The sequence below is a fragment of the Ovis canadensis genome, chromosome 1, assembly GCF_042477335.2.
Source record: "Ovis canadensis isolate MfBH-ARS-UI-01 breed Bighorn chromosome 1, ARS-UI_OviCan_v2, whole genome shotgun sequence".
NCBI lineage: Eukaryota > Metazoa > Chordata > Mammalia > Artiodactyla > Bovidae > Ovis > Ovis canadensis.
In genome coordinates, this window is record NC_091245.1 from 5,462,381 (window position 1) to 5,478,393 (window position 16,013).

Sequence of the window (16,013 nt, forward strand, 5' to 3'; positions counted from 1 at the left end):
CATGGACTGCAACCCGCCAGGCTCCTCCGTCCATGGATTCTCCAAGCAAGGACACTGGCATGAGTTGCCATTCCCTTCTCTAGGGGATCTTCCCGACCCAGGGATCAAACCTGGGTCTCCGGCATTGCGGGCAGATTCTTGACTTTCTGAGCCACCAGGGTAGCCCAGTGTCTGTTGGTTGGTTAATTAGTTAAGTGGCGTGAAGTGCTAACTAAGCAATGGTGAAAGCCACGCTGTAGGGGAGAGCGCGTCAGTACTGCCGACCCTGCGGTCAGCGTCCCTGGCTCCCTCCACTCCTCTGCCTGAGCCCTCGAGGTCAGGCGGAAACTCGCCTCTTCCAGCCCCCTGTCAGAAGCCAGCGTCAGCTGCCAAAGCCTTCTCTCCACCCTCCTGTCCTCCTCCCCGCTTAATAGGCACCCTCTTGGGGGCCGTGCATCAAGCCCCGTCTAGAGCCACTGTCATTTTGATGTGCTGTTACTTCACTTTCTTACGTGTTTAGGTCTTGTCCCTCCAGCTAAATTAGCCAGCACAGGTTGTGTCTTGAAAGCCCCTGGCAGGCAGCCAGACGTGTTTCATGTCAGTTTAGAAAGGTAACAATTACAGAATTAGGAATGTTGGTGGAATGTCTAAATTGTCCATTGGAAACTCTCGAAAGTAGCGTTAATGTCCAGTCAGACTAAAAGCAAAAGAAAACTGAGGACATCTGGTTAATACGCTAGAATTAATACACAAGGCAGTGGGGGCCACGCAGTAGCATGATTTTAAAAGGCAGGTGAGGGGCTTCCCTGGTGGTCCAGTGGCTAAGAGCTAAGAGCTTGCCCTGCGGAGGGCCCAGATTGGACCAGGGTTCAGTCCCTGGTCAGGGAACTGGATCCCACCTGCCACAGCTAGTGGAGTTCTCATGCCGCAACTAAAGATCCCGATTGCCACACCTAAGACCCAGCATGGCCAAATAAACAAGACAGACACTTTTTTAAAAAGGCAGACGAGTGAAGAGTCAGGACAGCCTTGTGGTGCAGAATCACAGCTCCACTGGGTCTGCAGCCTTAGGCAAGGGTCTGACCTGCTGTGCCTCAGCTTTCTTTGTGGATGCAGATACCAGCAAGACCTGCCTCCCTGGGCTGAGGAGTCATTAGATGAGATGAAACGTGTAATGTACTCAGAGCAGAGTCTGGCCCTCTGAAATTGTTCAGGGAATCTTAGCAGTTGTTACTAATGAGGAAGGGGAGGAGGAGGGGAGTAGAAGCAGAAAGAGGAAGGGGAGGAAGCTGAAAAGATAGACCAAGCATAATCATTATGGCACGCCTGTGTGTAGTCATTTATATTTGTAAAAAAACAAAACAATAAAAAAAGTTCCAATGAAGTGAGTATAATCACATTGATGCCAAATCCCACAAAAGATGGAATATAAAGAACCTCAGATCAATCGTACTTTTGAGTATTAATTCAAAAATTCAAAGTGAAATATTAGCAAAACAATGCAGCCAAGTGGTGTTTATTCCAGAATGTCAGCATGGTGGTGTTTTGGATATCTGTGAATACATTGCTTTATCTAAACAGATCTGAAAGGGAAAACCATAAGCTCATCACTGTGGGTGCTGAAAGGCATTGTACAGAGTCAGCTCCCATTCTTGATATTAAGAAAATAAGAGAAAAATGGAATACATGGATACTTCTTTAACATGACAAAATATTTTTTAGGTCACAAGTTAATATCACGCTTAGAGAAATTCACAAGAAACACACTGATGTCATGAAAAATGCAAGGATAGCCATCATCACCATTGATGAACAGGATCTATTGAACACTCTTAGACAAGAGAAAGAACATTGAGCAATAAATTGGAATGGAAGAGGGAAGAGGATCACTTTTTGCAGATATGTTCTGTACTTAGAAAAGCAAAGAGAATAAACTGAAAAAAAAAAAACCCTTAACATGAGAAGATGAGGAGTTACAAAATTAATAATCAGAAAGAGAAAGCTTTTGTATGTTCAAACAGCAGCTACATTTAGAAAATAGAAGAAGAGTCCATTTACAAACAGCAACAATGACACAAAGATAAAACATCCAGGAAAAAATAATAAATGTGTGATATGTGTAAATAAAAGCTTAAAACGTTCTGAAAAATGAAATTGAGCAGATGGAAAAGCATATTGTGTTCTTAGGTAGGAATGTTCAATGTTATAAATGCTTTAGCTCTCTGAAACATAGTTTATACATATAATACGACCCAAATAAAAATACCAATAGCATTTTGTTGGAGTAGGGAGTCAGAGCATGCAGAGGGTGACTAATTTGATTTTAAACTTTGGGCAGAAAGTAAATAACCAGGAATAACTAGTAAAATTCTGAGAATGAAGGGTAATGAGGAGGAACCAGCCCTGCCAGGTATTAAAACGTGTTTTTAAGAGCCCATTGGTACAGGCAGATGATTAGATGAAAAAGAACAGAAAGTCAAGAAATATATCCAAATACACGTGGAAATTTAGTATATAATAAAGAAGCCTGTCATCCTTCTTGTATAAGGAAAAGTAAAAGGACCATTTAATGAATGGGATGATAATAACCAGGTTGTCAACTGGAAAAGAAGAAAATTAAATCTCTGTCTCTTTATACTTTACCCCAGAACGATTCCAAATGGATCAAAAAAGATTTAAATATCAAACAAAACAAAAGCACAAAAGAACTAAAAGCAGCCAACAAAGAAATGTGTCATAACCTCAGAGTGGAAAAGACCTTTTTACCTCTGTTGCACCACCCGGGAGTCATAAAAGAAAAAAAAGATGACTTAAACTACATTAAAAAAATATTTTTAGCCTCCATGGCAAAACTGACGCCAAGTAAAGTCAAATGACAGATGACACCCTGCAAGAATTGTTTGTGATGAGTATCACAGATAAGAGATCATTTTTCTAATATATAAAGAGCTCCTATAGCTCTATAAGAAAAAAAACTCAGCAACCCAATATTTTTAAAGCCAAAAGATATGAACAGACAAGTTCTCAGAAATGAAAATCTGAATGGATTTTAAATATAATAAAAAATGTTCAACATATGAAAAGATCAACCCCACCATATAAAGGAAATGCAGATCAAAGCTATACTGACAGACAAAACTGATAGATTGAACCTCATCAAAATTCAAAACTTTGGGGCTTCCAGAGACACCATTCAGTTCAGTTTAGTTCAGTCACTCAGTCCTGTCTGACTCTGCGACCCCATGAATCACAGCACGCCAGGCCTCGCTGTCCATCACCGACTCCCAGAGTTCACTCAGACTCACGTCCATCGAGTCGGTGATGCCATCCAGAAAGACCCCGTTAAGAAAATGCAAATACAAGAACAGGCTGGGAGATGATAATTGAAAACTTACACTTGATAAAGGATTTGTATCCAAAATGTACAAAGAACTCTTACATCTCAGTAATAAGACAGACAATTCTTAAAAATGGGCAAAAGACTCAAAAAGACAGCTCATAAGACAATACAGATAAATGGCTAATAAGCACATTGAAAGATGCTCAACACCACTTGTCATTGCTGCTGCTGCTGCTGCTGAGTCGCGTCAGTCGTGTCCGACTCTGTGCGACCCCATAGAGGGCAGCCCACCAGGCTCCTCTGTTCCTGGGATTCTCCAGGCAAGAACACTGGAGTGGGTTGCCATTTCCTTCTCGAATGCAGGAAAGTGAAAGGTGACAGTGAAGTCACTCAGTCGTGTCCGACTCTTTGCGACCCCATGGACTGCAGCCTACCAGGCTCCTCCATCCATGGGATTCTGCAGGCAAGAATACTGGAGTGGGGTGCCATTGCCTTCTCCGTGTCATTAGGAAGATGAAAGTTAAAACTACAATGAGGTGTCATTTCATAACACTAGGGTGATGTACTAATAATAAAAGACGGTAACAAATGTTGTGGATGTCAAGAAGAAGGAACCCTCCTACACTGTGGGGGACATAAAATGGTGCATCCACGTTGGAAAACCAGTCTGTCAGTTTCTTAAAAGTTAAACACAAATTCACCAAATAACTCAGCAGTTCTGTTCCACTCTTAGGACTTTATCCAAGAGGAATGAAAACGTATGCCCACACACAGAAAATGTACATGAATATTCATAGGAGCATTGCTCATAATAGCCAAATGTTCGAAACAACCTACATTCCCATCCATTGGTGAATGGGTAGGTGAGATGTGGAATAGCTGTGCAACGGGATGGTACTCAGCAGTATAAAAGGAGCAAACAGAAGGAAAAAGCCCAAGGAAAGGGAGTGGCAGAGGATGAGATGGTTGGGTGGAGTCAGCGACTCAGTGGACGTGAATCTGAGCAAGCTCCAGGAGATAATGAAGGACAGGGAAGCCTGGCAGGCTGCAGTCCATGGGGTTGCAAAGAACTGGACACGACTTAGCAACTGAACAACAACACAACTGGGGTGAACCTCAAAAGCTCGCTGAACCATGAAAGGAGCCACGCACGAGAGACCACGTAGTATGTGATTCCATTTATAGGAAATGTCGAAAAAGAGTAAATCCATGGAAGCAGAGGGTAGATTCGTGCGGAACAAGAAGGGCAGGAGAGGGAAACGATTAAGTAACACAGGGGAATCTTAGTGGAATGATGAGATGTGTTAAAACTGATTTACAGTGATGGTTGCACGATGCGATAGACTCACTAAAAATGACCGACTTGTCCACATGGATGGGTAAATGCAGAGAATGTAAAATACGCCTCAACAGAATTGGACCTATATCTTCAGAAAGAAAATAGGCAGCAAGCCAGATTCAGGCCCCTCGATTTTCCAAACACGATGGCTGACTTCACGGGCACTAAAGCGCATCTCTAATTCTGGGAGATTTTGCTATAGTCGGAGAGCACAAGCCAAATAAATTCAACGTTGGCACCTATACGAAAAAACGAAACAACTCCGATGACATGCCGTTTTTCACCCGTTCAGCTGGCAAACACAAGCACTGTGTCAGTGAGCATGTGGGAAAGCGCGGGCTCGCCCGCGTCGCTGGCGGAGTGTGAATTAGCACAGCCCGCTGGGGCAGTTTCACAGTCTTGTACATGCCTGTGATCCAGCGTTTCTCCTCCTAGGAATTATCCAGAAGACATGCCCACATACTTGCAAGGTGACATTTGCATTCGTCAATCCCTGGCAGCTTTGCGGGTAATAGCAAAAGATTGGTGATAGCCTTGACTTCCGTTTGGGTCAAATAAGTTATGAGTGGGGAGGAAACGTTTCACTACACGCTTGTTCGTAATTTCTGAAGTGTGGATGGTGTTGATATTTTGTCTTTTGAAAATAATAAACTGGGTAAGGATCTAGGTGAAACACACGGTTGATGCACTGAATTGTATTGGCTCACAATAAGGATTTTATCCTCTTTTCAGACACATATATTTATACTATATATTTTATACATATATATTATATATGTTTCTGAAAGTTTCCAAACTTCCAAAGGCCAAAACATGTCCATTTTCCATAAGTGCACCAGAGCATGAAGGTCCTGGCAGCCATAGTTTGGTTCTGTGAGTTGAGGTGAGTCTCACCCCCAAGGATAACATTGCTATTCTGACAAGGGACTTTCAATCCTGTCTAAAGACACCCTTTTTATTACCAAATAGTGTACACAACACGTACGTCACCTCTCACCTCTGTACACCACCTCTCTGAGCCTCCCCTACCCAGGATCTTCACTAGAAGCTTCAGAGGTGGGTGAGCCTCAGGAGAATATGGACGTGGACACAGGACTACAGTTTTTTTAAGTCCAGCTGGTGCCTAAATATCTTACTTTGTTCATGATAAAGCTGTTATGAACACTTTTAAAGGTGTGAATTAAGCTCCTAAAAACAACATAGCTATGAATTTAAAAATTCAATATTAGAAAATAAACCTCAGCATTTCAGTAAATCACACTAAGGCATAATCAGTGTACACTTGATCCCAGGAGAATGCTTTAGCATGGCACACACGGTAAAATGATATTAGCCCTTTTAAAATTTTATTTATTTATTTAGCGTTGTTTAGTCACTAAATCATATCTGACTCTTCAGTGATGCCATGGACTGTAGCCCTGCAGGCACCTCTGTCCATGGATTCTCCAGGCAAGAATACTGGAAATGGGTTGCCATTTCCTTCTCCAAGGGATCTTCCCTACCCAGGGATGGAACCCACATCTCCTGCGTTGCAAACGAATTCTTTACCACTGAGCCACCAGTGATTAACTTGGCTGTGCTGGGTCTACACTGCAGCTCGGGATTTTCTCTAGTTTAGGCAGGCGAGCCGGAGCTGCCCTGAGTCTGTGGTGCTCAGGGTCCTCATTGCGGCGCCTTCTCTTGTTGTGGAGCACAGGCTCTAGAGAGCATGGGCTTCAGTAGTTGGGCGCAGGGACTTACTTGCCCTGCAGCGTGTGGGATCTTCCCAGACCAGGGAGCAGTGTTTCCTACATTGGCAGGCAGAGTCTTAACCACTGGACCACTGGGCCACCAAGGAAGTCCAATATTAGCCCTTTTTAGCTTGCTCTCCAAAAGTAACCACTGGAGTGAATTTGGTGTGTGTCATTCTCTTACATTTCTTACCCTTCCAGTTCAGTTCAGTTGCTCAGTCGTGTCTGACTCTTGGCAACCCCATGAGTTGCAGCACGCCAGGCCTCCCTGTCCATCACCAACTCCTCATGTCCGTTGAGTCAGTGATGCCATCCAACCATGTCATCCTCTGTCGTCCTCTTTCCCCTCCTGCCCTCAATCTTTCCCAGCATCAGGGTCTTTTCCAATGAGTCGGCTCTTTGCTTCAGGTCCCCAAAGACTGGAGCTTCAGCTTCTGCATCAGTCCTTCCAGTGAACATTCAGGACTGATTTCCTTTAGGATGGACTGGTTGGATCTCCTTGCAGTCCAAGGGACTCTCGAGAGTCTTCTCCAACAGCACAGTTCAAAAGCATCAGTTCTTTGGTGCTCAGCTTTCTTTATGGTCCAACTCTCACATCCATACATGACTACTGGCAAAACCATTGCTTTGACTAGATGGACCTTTGTTGGCAAAGTAATGTCTCTGCTTTTTAATATGCTGTCTAGATTTGTTACAGCTTTTCTTCCAAGGAGTACGTGTCTTTTAATTTCATGGCTGCAGTCACCATCTGCAGTGATTTTGGAGCCCCTAAAAATAAAGTCTGCCACTGTTTCACCACCGTTTCCCCACCTCTTACACTTTTAACTACACATATATGTATCATGAAACGGTGAAGTATTATTTTTTTCATGTTTTTAACTAGTTGCATTTTACACTGAAGGCTAAATGTATAACTATGGTTTGGCATCTTGCCTCTTTACTTTCTACGTTATGCAGGTCGTCCCGATTTGCACTGTTTGAATCCCAGCTCAAGCCACTTACTAGTTGTGCGCATGGGACTGTGCGCAGTAAATGTGCTCGGCAGTAAACGAGCTCACCTTTGTGAAGCTCTTGGAACCATGCCTGGTGACTGTGCGTGGTCCGGATGGAAGTGCTGATTTCATTTTAGAGCGGAGGAAACTGGGTCTCAGAGGTGCTGCCACTTGTCTCAGTCACGTGATCAGTGATGAGCAAAGCCCGAGGGTCCAACAGGGTGTGTGTTCCGTCGGGGTCACTGTTTTACCTCCCAGAATTCACAGCAAGTGAGCGCTCAGTGAATATTTATCATATTGAATGGAATCATATGGGTTTTTTTGCCTTCCCAGATGGCACTAGTGGTAAAGAACCCGCCTGCCAATGCAGGAGACATGAGATGTGGGTTTGATCCCCCAGTCGGGAAGATCCCCCGGAGGAGGGCATGGCCACCCACTCCAGCATGCCTGGAGAATCCCATGGACAGAGGAGCCTGGCGGGCTACAGTCCATGGGATCACAAAGAGTTGGACACCACTGAAGCAAGTTAGCACATGTGGGTTTTTTTGCAAACTTCCACTAATTCTCCAATGATGCTAATCCTATGTGAACGAGGTATTTTTAATCAATACTGTATTCTTTAAAAATTATTTTATTGTCTTATTGTTATTTTCTGTATTTATTTTGGCCATGCTGCTCTGCATGTGAGATCTTAGTTCTCCAACTGGGCCCCCTCCATTGGAAGCCTGGAGCCTTAACCACTGGGCCACTGGGGAAGTTCCTAACCAGTATTTTAAATTTTAGGGCAATAAGTGGGGTTTTGTAGGAAATACAAATTAAATCAGAGATGAAAGAAACCAGCTCCGAGAGGAGATGTATGGAGTCTAGGTAAGGAGCACAGGAGCTCTCCGCTGGCATTTGGGGAAGAGGCGTGGGCAGGCCTGAAGCAGGCTGTAGCTGAGACGCTAATGAAGCCGAGACCCCCCCCCCCACCCTGCCCCGGGTGTTGGTGGGACCCCTGGGAGTCAGAGCCGCTCTGAACTGGAGGGAACTGGATTCAGAAATGTCCAGAAATGTCTCTCTCTCTCCACCTGCCATCTGAGGCCCCACCACTGCCTCTGCTGATGAATCCAGCCAGAGGCAGACGGCAGGCAGAGTGGAGAGGCCAGGAGGCTGGGTCTGCAGGGTTTGGAGCCGAGCAGAGAAGGGACACTGACCCACACAAACACTTCCGGAAAGATAATCCTCTTGATCCGACTCTCTTAAAGTGCTATGATGATTTTGTTTTTCTGCAGGTTATTGATGATATTATTGCAAGCCAAGACGAAGAGGAGAAAACCAAAAAGAAGAAAAAGGAAAAGAAAGAAAAAAAAGTAAAAAAAGAAAAGGAAGCGAAAGAGACAAAGGAAAAAAACAAGGTATCTGGAGTTTTAGAAATTGGGAGTTTTCTTTTTTCCTTTTTTGCTTTGACTCCTTGGAATCATCTCAAGTCTGTTGAGACTACAGTCACTCATTGCCTTGGAAACCATGCTATCCCCCAGCTGTCTTTCGTTTTTCTTTAAATGTCGGTCGACAGTCACTTGTCATCGTTTCTATGACTTGTAAATACCTGTTCGGCTGAGGAGTGGTCTCCACAACTCAGACACCTCACATTAGTCACATATGCCATCGCTCTGAATGCTCATTCCTCAAAGACACATGATCCCACTCATCTTTTCTCAAGGGTGGAGATAAGGAAATTCTCTTGGCAAACCAAATGTCCACTACAAAGTCAAAACAATCCTGTCTAATTCCGCCAAAGCGTATTCCTTCCAATTTATCACTTCACGTCGACGTCTCAGACCTGTTTTTAGCAGGATTTGTTTCTTAATACCCAAAGGAAAGCAGAGTTCAGAGTCACTGCGGGCCGGGCCTGCCCCGTGTGGTGGGGTTGCTGGGTGGTGGGCGGGCAGGCAGGCAGGTGCTATGTCCTGGGCACGATTGGAGGGGTCTTTACCCCCACATACGTGGAGAGGCCCCTGCCAGGGTGGTGGTTCTCTCCAACATAGACTCCTTCTTTGGGAAATAGAATTCCAGCTGGAAGGTAGCACCATCCGAAAACCTGAATGTGTGTGCTGTAGCCTTTTGCCCAGATACTATGTCATGGCTGACCAAAAGCCCGACCTAAATCAGAGTGCATCCTGAAAGGTTATGTCCCTCCGTGACTCCGTCCAGAGGCAGAGAGCCACCGCTAGCCCAGGTGGCCAAGGCCAGGCTCCTCATATTCCCAGAGACGGGTTCCCCCTGGAAGTCAGACTCTCAGATTTCTCCACGGGGGAGACAGCTCTCCGGGTGTGGTGGGTGGCACCTGGGAACTCCGGAGCTGTCACAGTGAGAAATACACAGGACCGGGTGTATCATCCAGGAGTGACTGGACCCAGGAGGCCAAAGTTGTAAGCAGGGGAGAGGGGGTGATGGAGAGTATCAAACGGGAATCCCCGAAGTCCATGAAAACACAAGGTATCGCGATGGTGATAAGAGCTAGCATCTCATTTAGAATTTCTCAGTGGGGCTTCCCTGGTGGCCCAGTGGTTAGGAATCCACCTACCAGTACAGGGGACGCGGCTTTGATCCCACGTGCTGCGGGGCAGTTAAACCCATGCTCCACAACTACTGAGCTCTCCCATCTGGAGACCGCCCTCTGCAACAGGAGAAGCCACCACAATGAGACGCCTGCGCTGGGCAGCAAAGAGCAGCCCCTACTCGCCACAGCTAGAGAAAGCCCGGCAGTGAAGACCCAGCTAAGCCAAGAAATAAATAAAGTTCCTGGGCTCGATCGTGGCCAACACAGCAGGAGGGGGCTCGCCCCCTGCACACAATGAACGGGAATCTCACAGCTGCCCCCACTGCCCTGTCCCTCTCTAACCCTGGTACTCTGTTATTAGCTGCGTGGACGAAAGAAGAAAGGCCCCCCTCCCTCCTCTCCTTGGTCTCCCCCTCTCCACTGAAGTGGATGCTGCATGCACGCGGTCCCTGTGACGCCCCCTCAGGACCAAGGGGCTCCATCCCCAGCTATAGGATGGGGTGTTGACCCCTTGCACTCGGTCCCTCCCCAGCAGCTGTTCAGGGTCTACGGCAGGTGCTCGAAGTGAGGTTACCCACCCCGCACTGGCCAGCTGCCTTCAAGGCCAGTCACCTTAGGGGGGGGTCCCTGGCGTCTTGTGGTTTAAGAATCTGTGTTTCCACTGCAAGGGGGCACAGGTCTGATCCCTGGTTAGCGAACCAAGATCCCACAGGCTGTGAGGTGCTGCCAAAAATTAATTAAACGAAGAAATAGAATCATCTTTTAAAAAAAAAAAAAAAGGATAAGTTAGGGTACAGAGACCCAGCCCCTCACTGCCCAGGACAACTCTGAAAGGTTCTCCCAGCTCCTGGGTGCCCTATGGGATCAACTCCTGATTTCTCACCATCGCAGCGCAGTTCGGCTCCTCCTCTGCCCAGTTCAGCTCCCCCTCTGCCTGGGGCTGCTGCTGCTGCTCTCCCTCCCTCTTGGGGGACATTCCCAATAAACCACCCGCTGACTTCTGTCTTCTTTCCTGGGAGCCCCACGCTATCGCCTTATCTCATGGACTTACAAAGCTTTAAACCTTGTTACCGGTGTGATATTTTGGAAAGGGTCTGTTTTCCCTTTATAGAGATTAGCTGAAATATTCAGATGTTTCTGAGATCTTTGCCAAGTTTTCTGACTATATATGTAGGGCTGGCGATTGATAGATGACCAGGTGTTAGAACAATACTCAGAAGAATAAGTGAGCAGCTCTGCCTTTGTGGTTATTAGGGTTGAGTTCATACCTGTGTGAGTCCAACAAAGCTAGCTGACTCTGTCTCCTGCCTTTTACCCTCTAACCAGGATGAACAATAATAGATATCTTTTTCTACAGGTCAAAATGCTGATTTCCACATAAAGATTTGAATAGCTTTAGGAATGATTTCAGGATAGGATGTTTTTTAAGTCAATGGAAAAGATAATCTGATCTGTAAGAAACATACCAACATCATTTAAATGTGCCAAGGCTTCTTAGAGATTGATATTTCCTATTTTAATAATCACATTATCACTTTGTAGACCTGTACTTTTCATATAAATTCATGTCTAAGTAATTCTGAAGGATTATCCCCATCATATGCAACTATATCATAAATGCTGATGTACTCAAACTTTGCTTTTCTTGTAGAAAGCCATTCATCATTAAGTGACTCTTTAATAGCTAGTTAATAAAATGCTGTCACTCAACAAAGACCAGATTGTGTAGCTGATAATTTCAGATTTTTATGGAACAAGCTTCACTAACAGCGAGTTTTAATTTGCAAGTGTCAAACTCACCCATGCATATTTAGAAGAAGAGATGCTTAGAATAAAATTGAAATTCTTCCAATTGTCCCTGTTCCCTATTAGGCACTGCTTCAAAATTATCTTGCCAAGTGGGGGAGGATTTTAAATATTAACTGTATCAAGTGAGTTCTCTTTTTGGGTTTTTTTTTTTTAGAATGAGTTAGAATTTGGGGGGTACAGGCAGATCAATAGAGTAGTAACTGGTCCTTTGGGTGGGGTTCCCTGGAAACACTGAGAGGGAGGCTGTAAGGGTGGTTTATTTCCCTGAAGGGAAGGGAGGGAGAGGAGCAGCTCTGGTTAGAAAGGGAACTAAGCAAGGCAGAGAGGGATCCGGACTGAGAGAGGGGGGATGTACCGAGAGAGGGGGAGCAGACTCAGAGAGGGGAGCCGGACTGAGAGGGGGAGCCAGAAAGAGTGGGGGGAGCCGGACTCAGAGAGGGGGAGCCAGAGTCAGAGGGGGAGCTGGACTGAGAGGGGGGGCCAGAAAGAGAGGGGGAGGCGGACTGAGGAGGGGGAACCGGACTCAGAGAGGGGGAGCCGGACTCAGAGAGGGGGAGCCGGACTGAGAGAGAAGGGGGGAGCCAGACTCAGAGAGAGGGAGCCAACTCAGAGGGGGAGCCGGAAAGAGGGGAGGCGCCGGACTGAGAAAGAGGGGTGGGGAGCTGGACTCAGAGAGGGGGAGCCATGGTCCGAGTCTGAAGTTTGCATCCAGCCTCACAGGACACGATGCATTTAAAATCAAACGTTATTCATGAAGTTGAAAGAGAAACAAGTGGGTTTGTTGACCTTGTGGGTTTCTTTTTCCCTGAGAATGTGATGGACAGGGCAGGTACTGCTGGTGGTGGAAAGAGCTGGGCTTTTACAGTCAGGAGTACAGCAGCCCACCCATCCGGCTCAGAGACCCCCGCCCACCCTTCCCTGACAGCATCTCCTTCCTGGGGCCACCTCTAGCTGCAGGACTGTGACCCTCCCACAGGGCCTCTCCTCTTGACCCCAGAGCAACGGGGTAGAGCTCCCGTAGGCACTCCATCAACCAAGAATCTGAGGATGAGTGAATGTCCCTGTGGTGTCTTTGAGATGGTTGAATGTGGAGACAACTGGAAGAAGTTTTGGAGCGTGAACTTGTAGGTTTCAGTGTCCCTGCTTGGATTTCCAATTTATTTTGGGCTTCGTAGCATAAGAAAGGAGTTGGGGGCACTGTGGTGGATCTCTGTAACTGTAGACAAGAGTACCTTAAATTAAAATAACTCATACTAGCAATCTTATATTCATTTGATCAGCTCACCAAGAAACTTTGCAAACATATTCACTTTCAAATTAATGGAAATTCTCTATTCCTTTTCTGGATCCACCTGGGGATCCTCAACACGAAGATGCCACTAATGGACAGAAGGAAATAGATGGATCCAGGCGTTTTCTTCTTTAGGGACTGACGGGTTTCCAAAAATTATTCTTTCATCCATACTCAAGAAAGTGGGAATCTACCTAAGCGTCATACCTGATACAAAAACTAACTCAGGATGTATCATGGACTTTAACATGAAACAATAAAACCTGTAAATAAAACCCTTGGGGAAAGATCTTCAGGATCTGGGGCTGAAGATTTCTGAGACCTAACGCCGAAAGCACAACTCATAAAAGAGATAAATCTGATCTCATCAAAATATTAATAGCAGTTTTATGTTCTGTAAAGACCCTGTAAAGAGGCTGAAAAGATAGGCCATAGACTAGGAGAAAATTATTTTCATATTATTTATCTGGCAAAGAATTTGTATCTATAATGCATGAAGAATTCTCAAAATTCAACAGTGAGAAAACAAACTGGTCCTTATTTGGGATCTTTGGTTTTAAACTGGCGTCCCAGGTGGCTCAGATGGTAATATTAAAAAAAAATAATCTCCCTGCAATGCAGAAGACCTGGGTTTGATCCCTGGGTGGAGAAGATGACCTGGAAAAGGAAATGGCAGCCCACTCCAGTCTTCTTGCCCAGATCGAGTGGACAGAGGAGCCTGGTTGGCTACAGTCCATGGAGTTGCAACGAGTCGGACACAGCTGAGCAGCTAACACACAGAGGTATTCAGGCTTGCAGATAAGGGGATCCCCTCAGAGGGGCGCCTTGATAGAGGAGAAGGCTGGTGCCTCAAGGGCATTTTCTGCAGACCAATAGCAATCTTTGCAAATATGCTTTCAATATCAGCGTAATTTCATTTGCCTCTCTCTGGACCTCATGTTGGCTTTGAAAGAGAAAACACAGGGGAAAAGCACTCTGCAGTTCATCCCTACAGCTCTTGTTTTCTCTTTGTTATTTTCCAGTGTTCCTTATGTTCAACCATTTGGAACTATTTTCCTTTATATATATATATATATATATATATATATTTTTTTTTTTTTTTTCCCTTGGCCGCACTATACAGCACATGGGATCTTAGTTCCCCCACCAGGGATGGAACCCACATCCCTTGCACTGGAAGCATGGAGTCCTAACCACAACCAGCAGGGAAGTCCCTGGAACTGTCTTCAGTGGTTTTGTCCTGATCCTAACACACAATCACACAAATATTGAAGAGCCTTGTCTATGTTTCCTGCAGCCATAAATGGACTTGGCTTAGTGTTAATTCTTCTGGGAAGATCCTTGGGCCTGTCTCTATGCGATTCAATTAGCTTGAAAAGCTATTGTCTATCTATAGTGCCCCCAGGCCACTTCTGGGCTGATTTTTCCCTTTTGCATCTAAAAGTGGAACATAATTTCACTCTGAGTTCAGTGAGAAGTCATCAGCCTGTTCCCCATCAGAGTAGCCTCTCTCCCATCCCCAGGACACAGATCCTGAGGGGCCCATCAGATAATCTGAAAGCCACAAGTGATCAGGCTGATGTATGGGCTTACATGCTAACAGATATATACCTAGATGCATACCCCCATCTAAAAAGCCTAACAGATGTGCCCCCACTTGAATTTAACCCCTTTCCACCGATCTGAGGTTGAAAGACTCGTAGTCCTTGGAAGAAAAGCTGTGACAAACCCAGACACCATATTAAAAAGCAGAGACATCACTTTGCCAACAAAGCTGTGTATAGTCAAAGCTATGATTTTTCCAATAGTCATGTACGGATGTGAGTGTGTGTGTCAGTCACTCAGTCATGTCCAACTCTTGTGACCCTATGGACTGTAGCCCGCCAGGCTCCTGTGTCCATGGAATTCTGTAGGCAAGAATACTGGAGTGGGTTGCCATTCACTACTACAGGGGATCTTCCTGCCCAGGATTTAACCCAGGTCTCCCTCCCTGAAGGTGGATTCTTTACCATCTGAGACACCAGGGGAGCCCACTGGATATGAGAGTTAGACCGTAAAGAAGGCTGAGCACCAAAGAATTGATGCTTTCTAATTTGTGGTGCTGGAATAGATTCTTGAAAGTCCCTTGACAGCAAGGAGATAAGTCAATCTGAAAGGAAATCAACCCTGAATATTCATTGGAAGGACTGATGCTGAAGCTGCAATACTTCGGCCATCTGATGCAAAGAGCCAACTCATTGGAAAAGACCCTGATGCTGGAAAAGATTGAGAGCAAGAGAAGAAGGGGACAACAGAGGAGCGACTGAATGCCATCACCAACTCAATGCACATGACCTTGAGCGAACTCCAGGAGACAGTGAAGGACAAGGAAGCTTGGTGTGCTATAGGTCATGGGGTGGCAAAGAGTCAGACATGACTGAGTGACTGAACAGCAACTAATCTGAGAGTCCCAGCCCCGGAGAACTCAGAGGCAGGCCCCAGAGGTGGAGCCTGAAGGGTCCTTGTCGTCCCAGCACCTAGAAATTTCCCCACACAGTAGGTGCTCAGGAAATGTTTACAGGTGGGCAAGATAAGGTCATAAAGTTGGTAAACAAGCTGAAAATATCAAAACAAACAAAACACAAAGTACAGTTCAGTGGTGCCAAATAAAGGAATAGAAATTAAAAGTAAATCTTTGTTTCACCTACTCAGCTGGCAAGACTTTTATATCACTATGATTATGCTCTAACAGACAGACATCTCCTATATGTACAGAAAAGGAAAATGAAGGGTTCATTGGATAAAAGTGATGGTGAGGAAGCTGATTATTTTCTTCGATTTTTAAAAATTTTATCGCATTGTTGCCATCGTGTTCTTGGCACAATAAATAAGCATTTTTGCAAAACATACAACATGATTCTGCCATCAGCTTGCGGGAGAAGCCGAGGTGAGCCAGGCCCCCACTCTCCGGACGTCCCTCGCGCGCATTTGCACAGAGCAGATCCTCCGTGA

General features: G+C 45.5%; 1 protein-coding gene across 5 annotated transcripts in view; it reads left to right on the top strand.

Annotated features, from left to right (window-relative positions):
* The window catches only part of IQCA1 (IQ motif containing with AAA domain 1), a 184,209-nt gene that overhangs the window by 77,534 nt on the left and 90,662 nt on the right, over positions 1-16,013 (top strand). For all 5 annotated transcript variants that reach the window (XR_011255947.1, XM_069584679.1, XM_069584688.1 and 2 more), the window contains one exon: positions 8,655-8,777. Coding sequence is in view for 4 of the 5 variants with exons in the window: in XM_069584679.1 (XP_069440780.1) it covers positions 8,655-8,777 (123 nt within the window). In the remaining variant the exon portion in view is untranslated. The remainder of the gene's footprint in view (positions 1-8,654; positions 8,778-16,013) is intronic.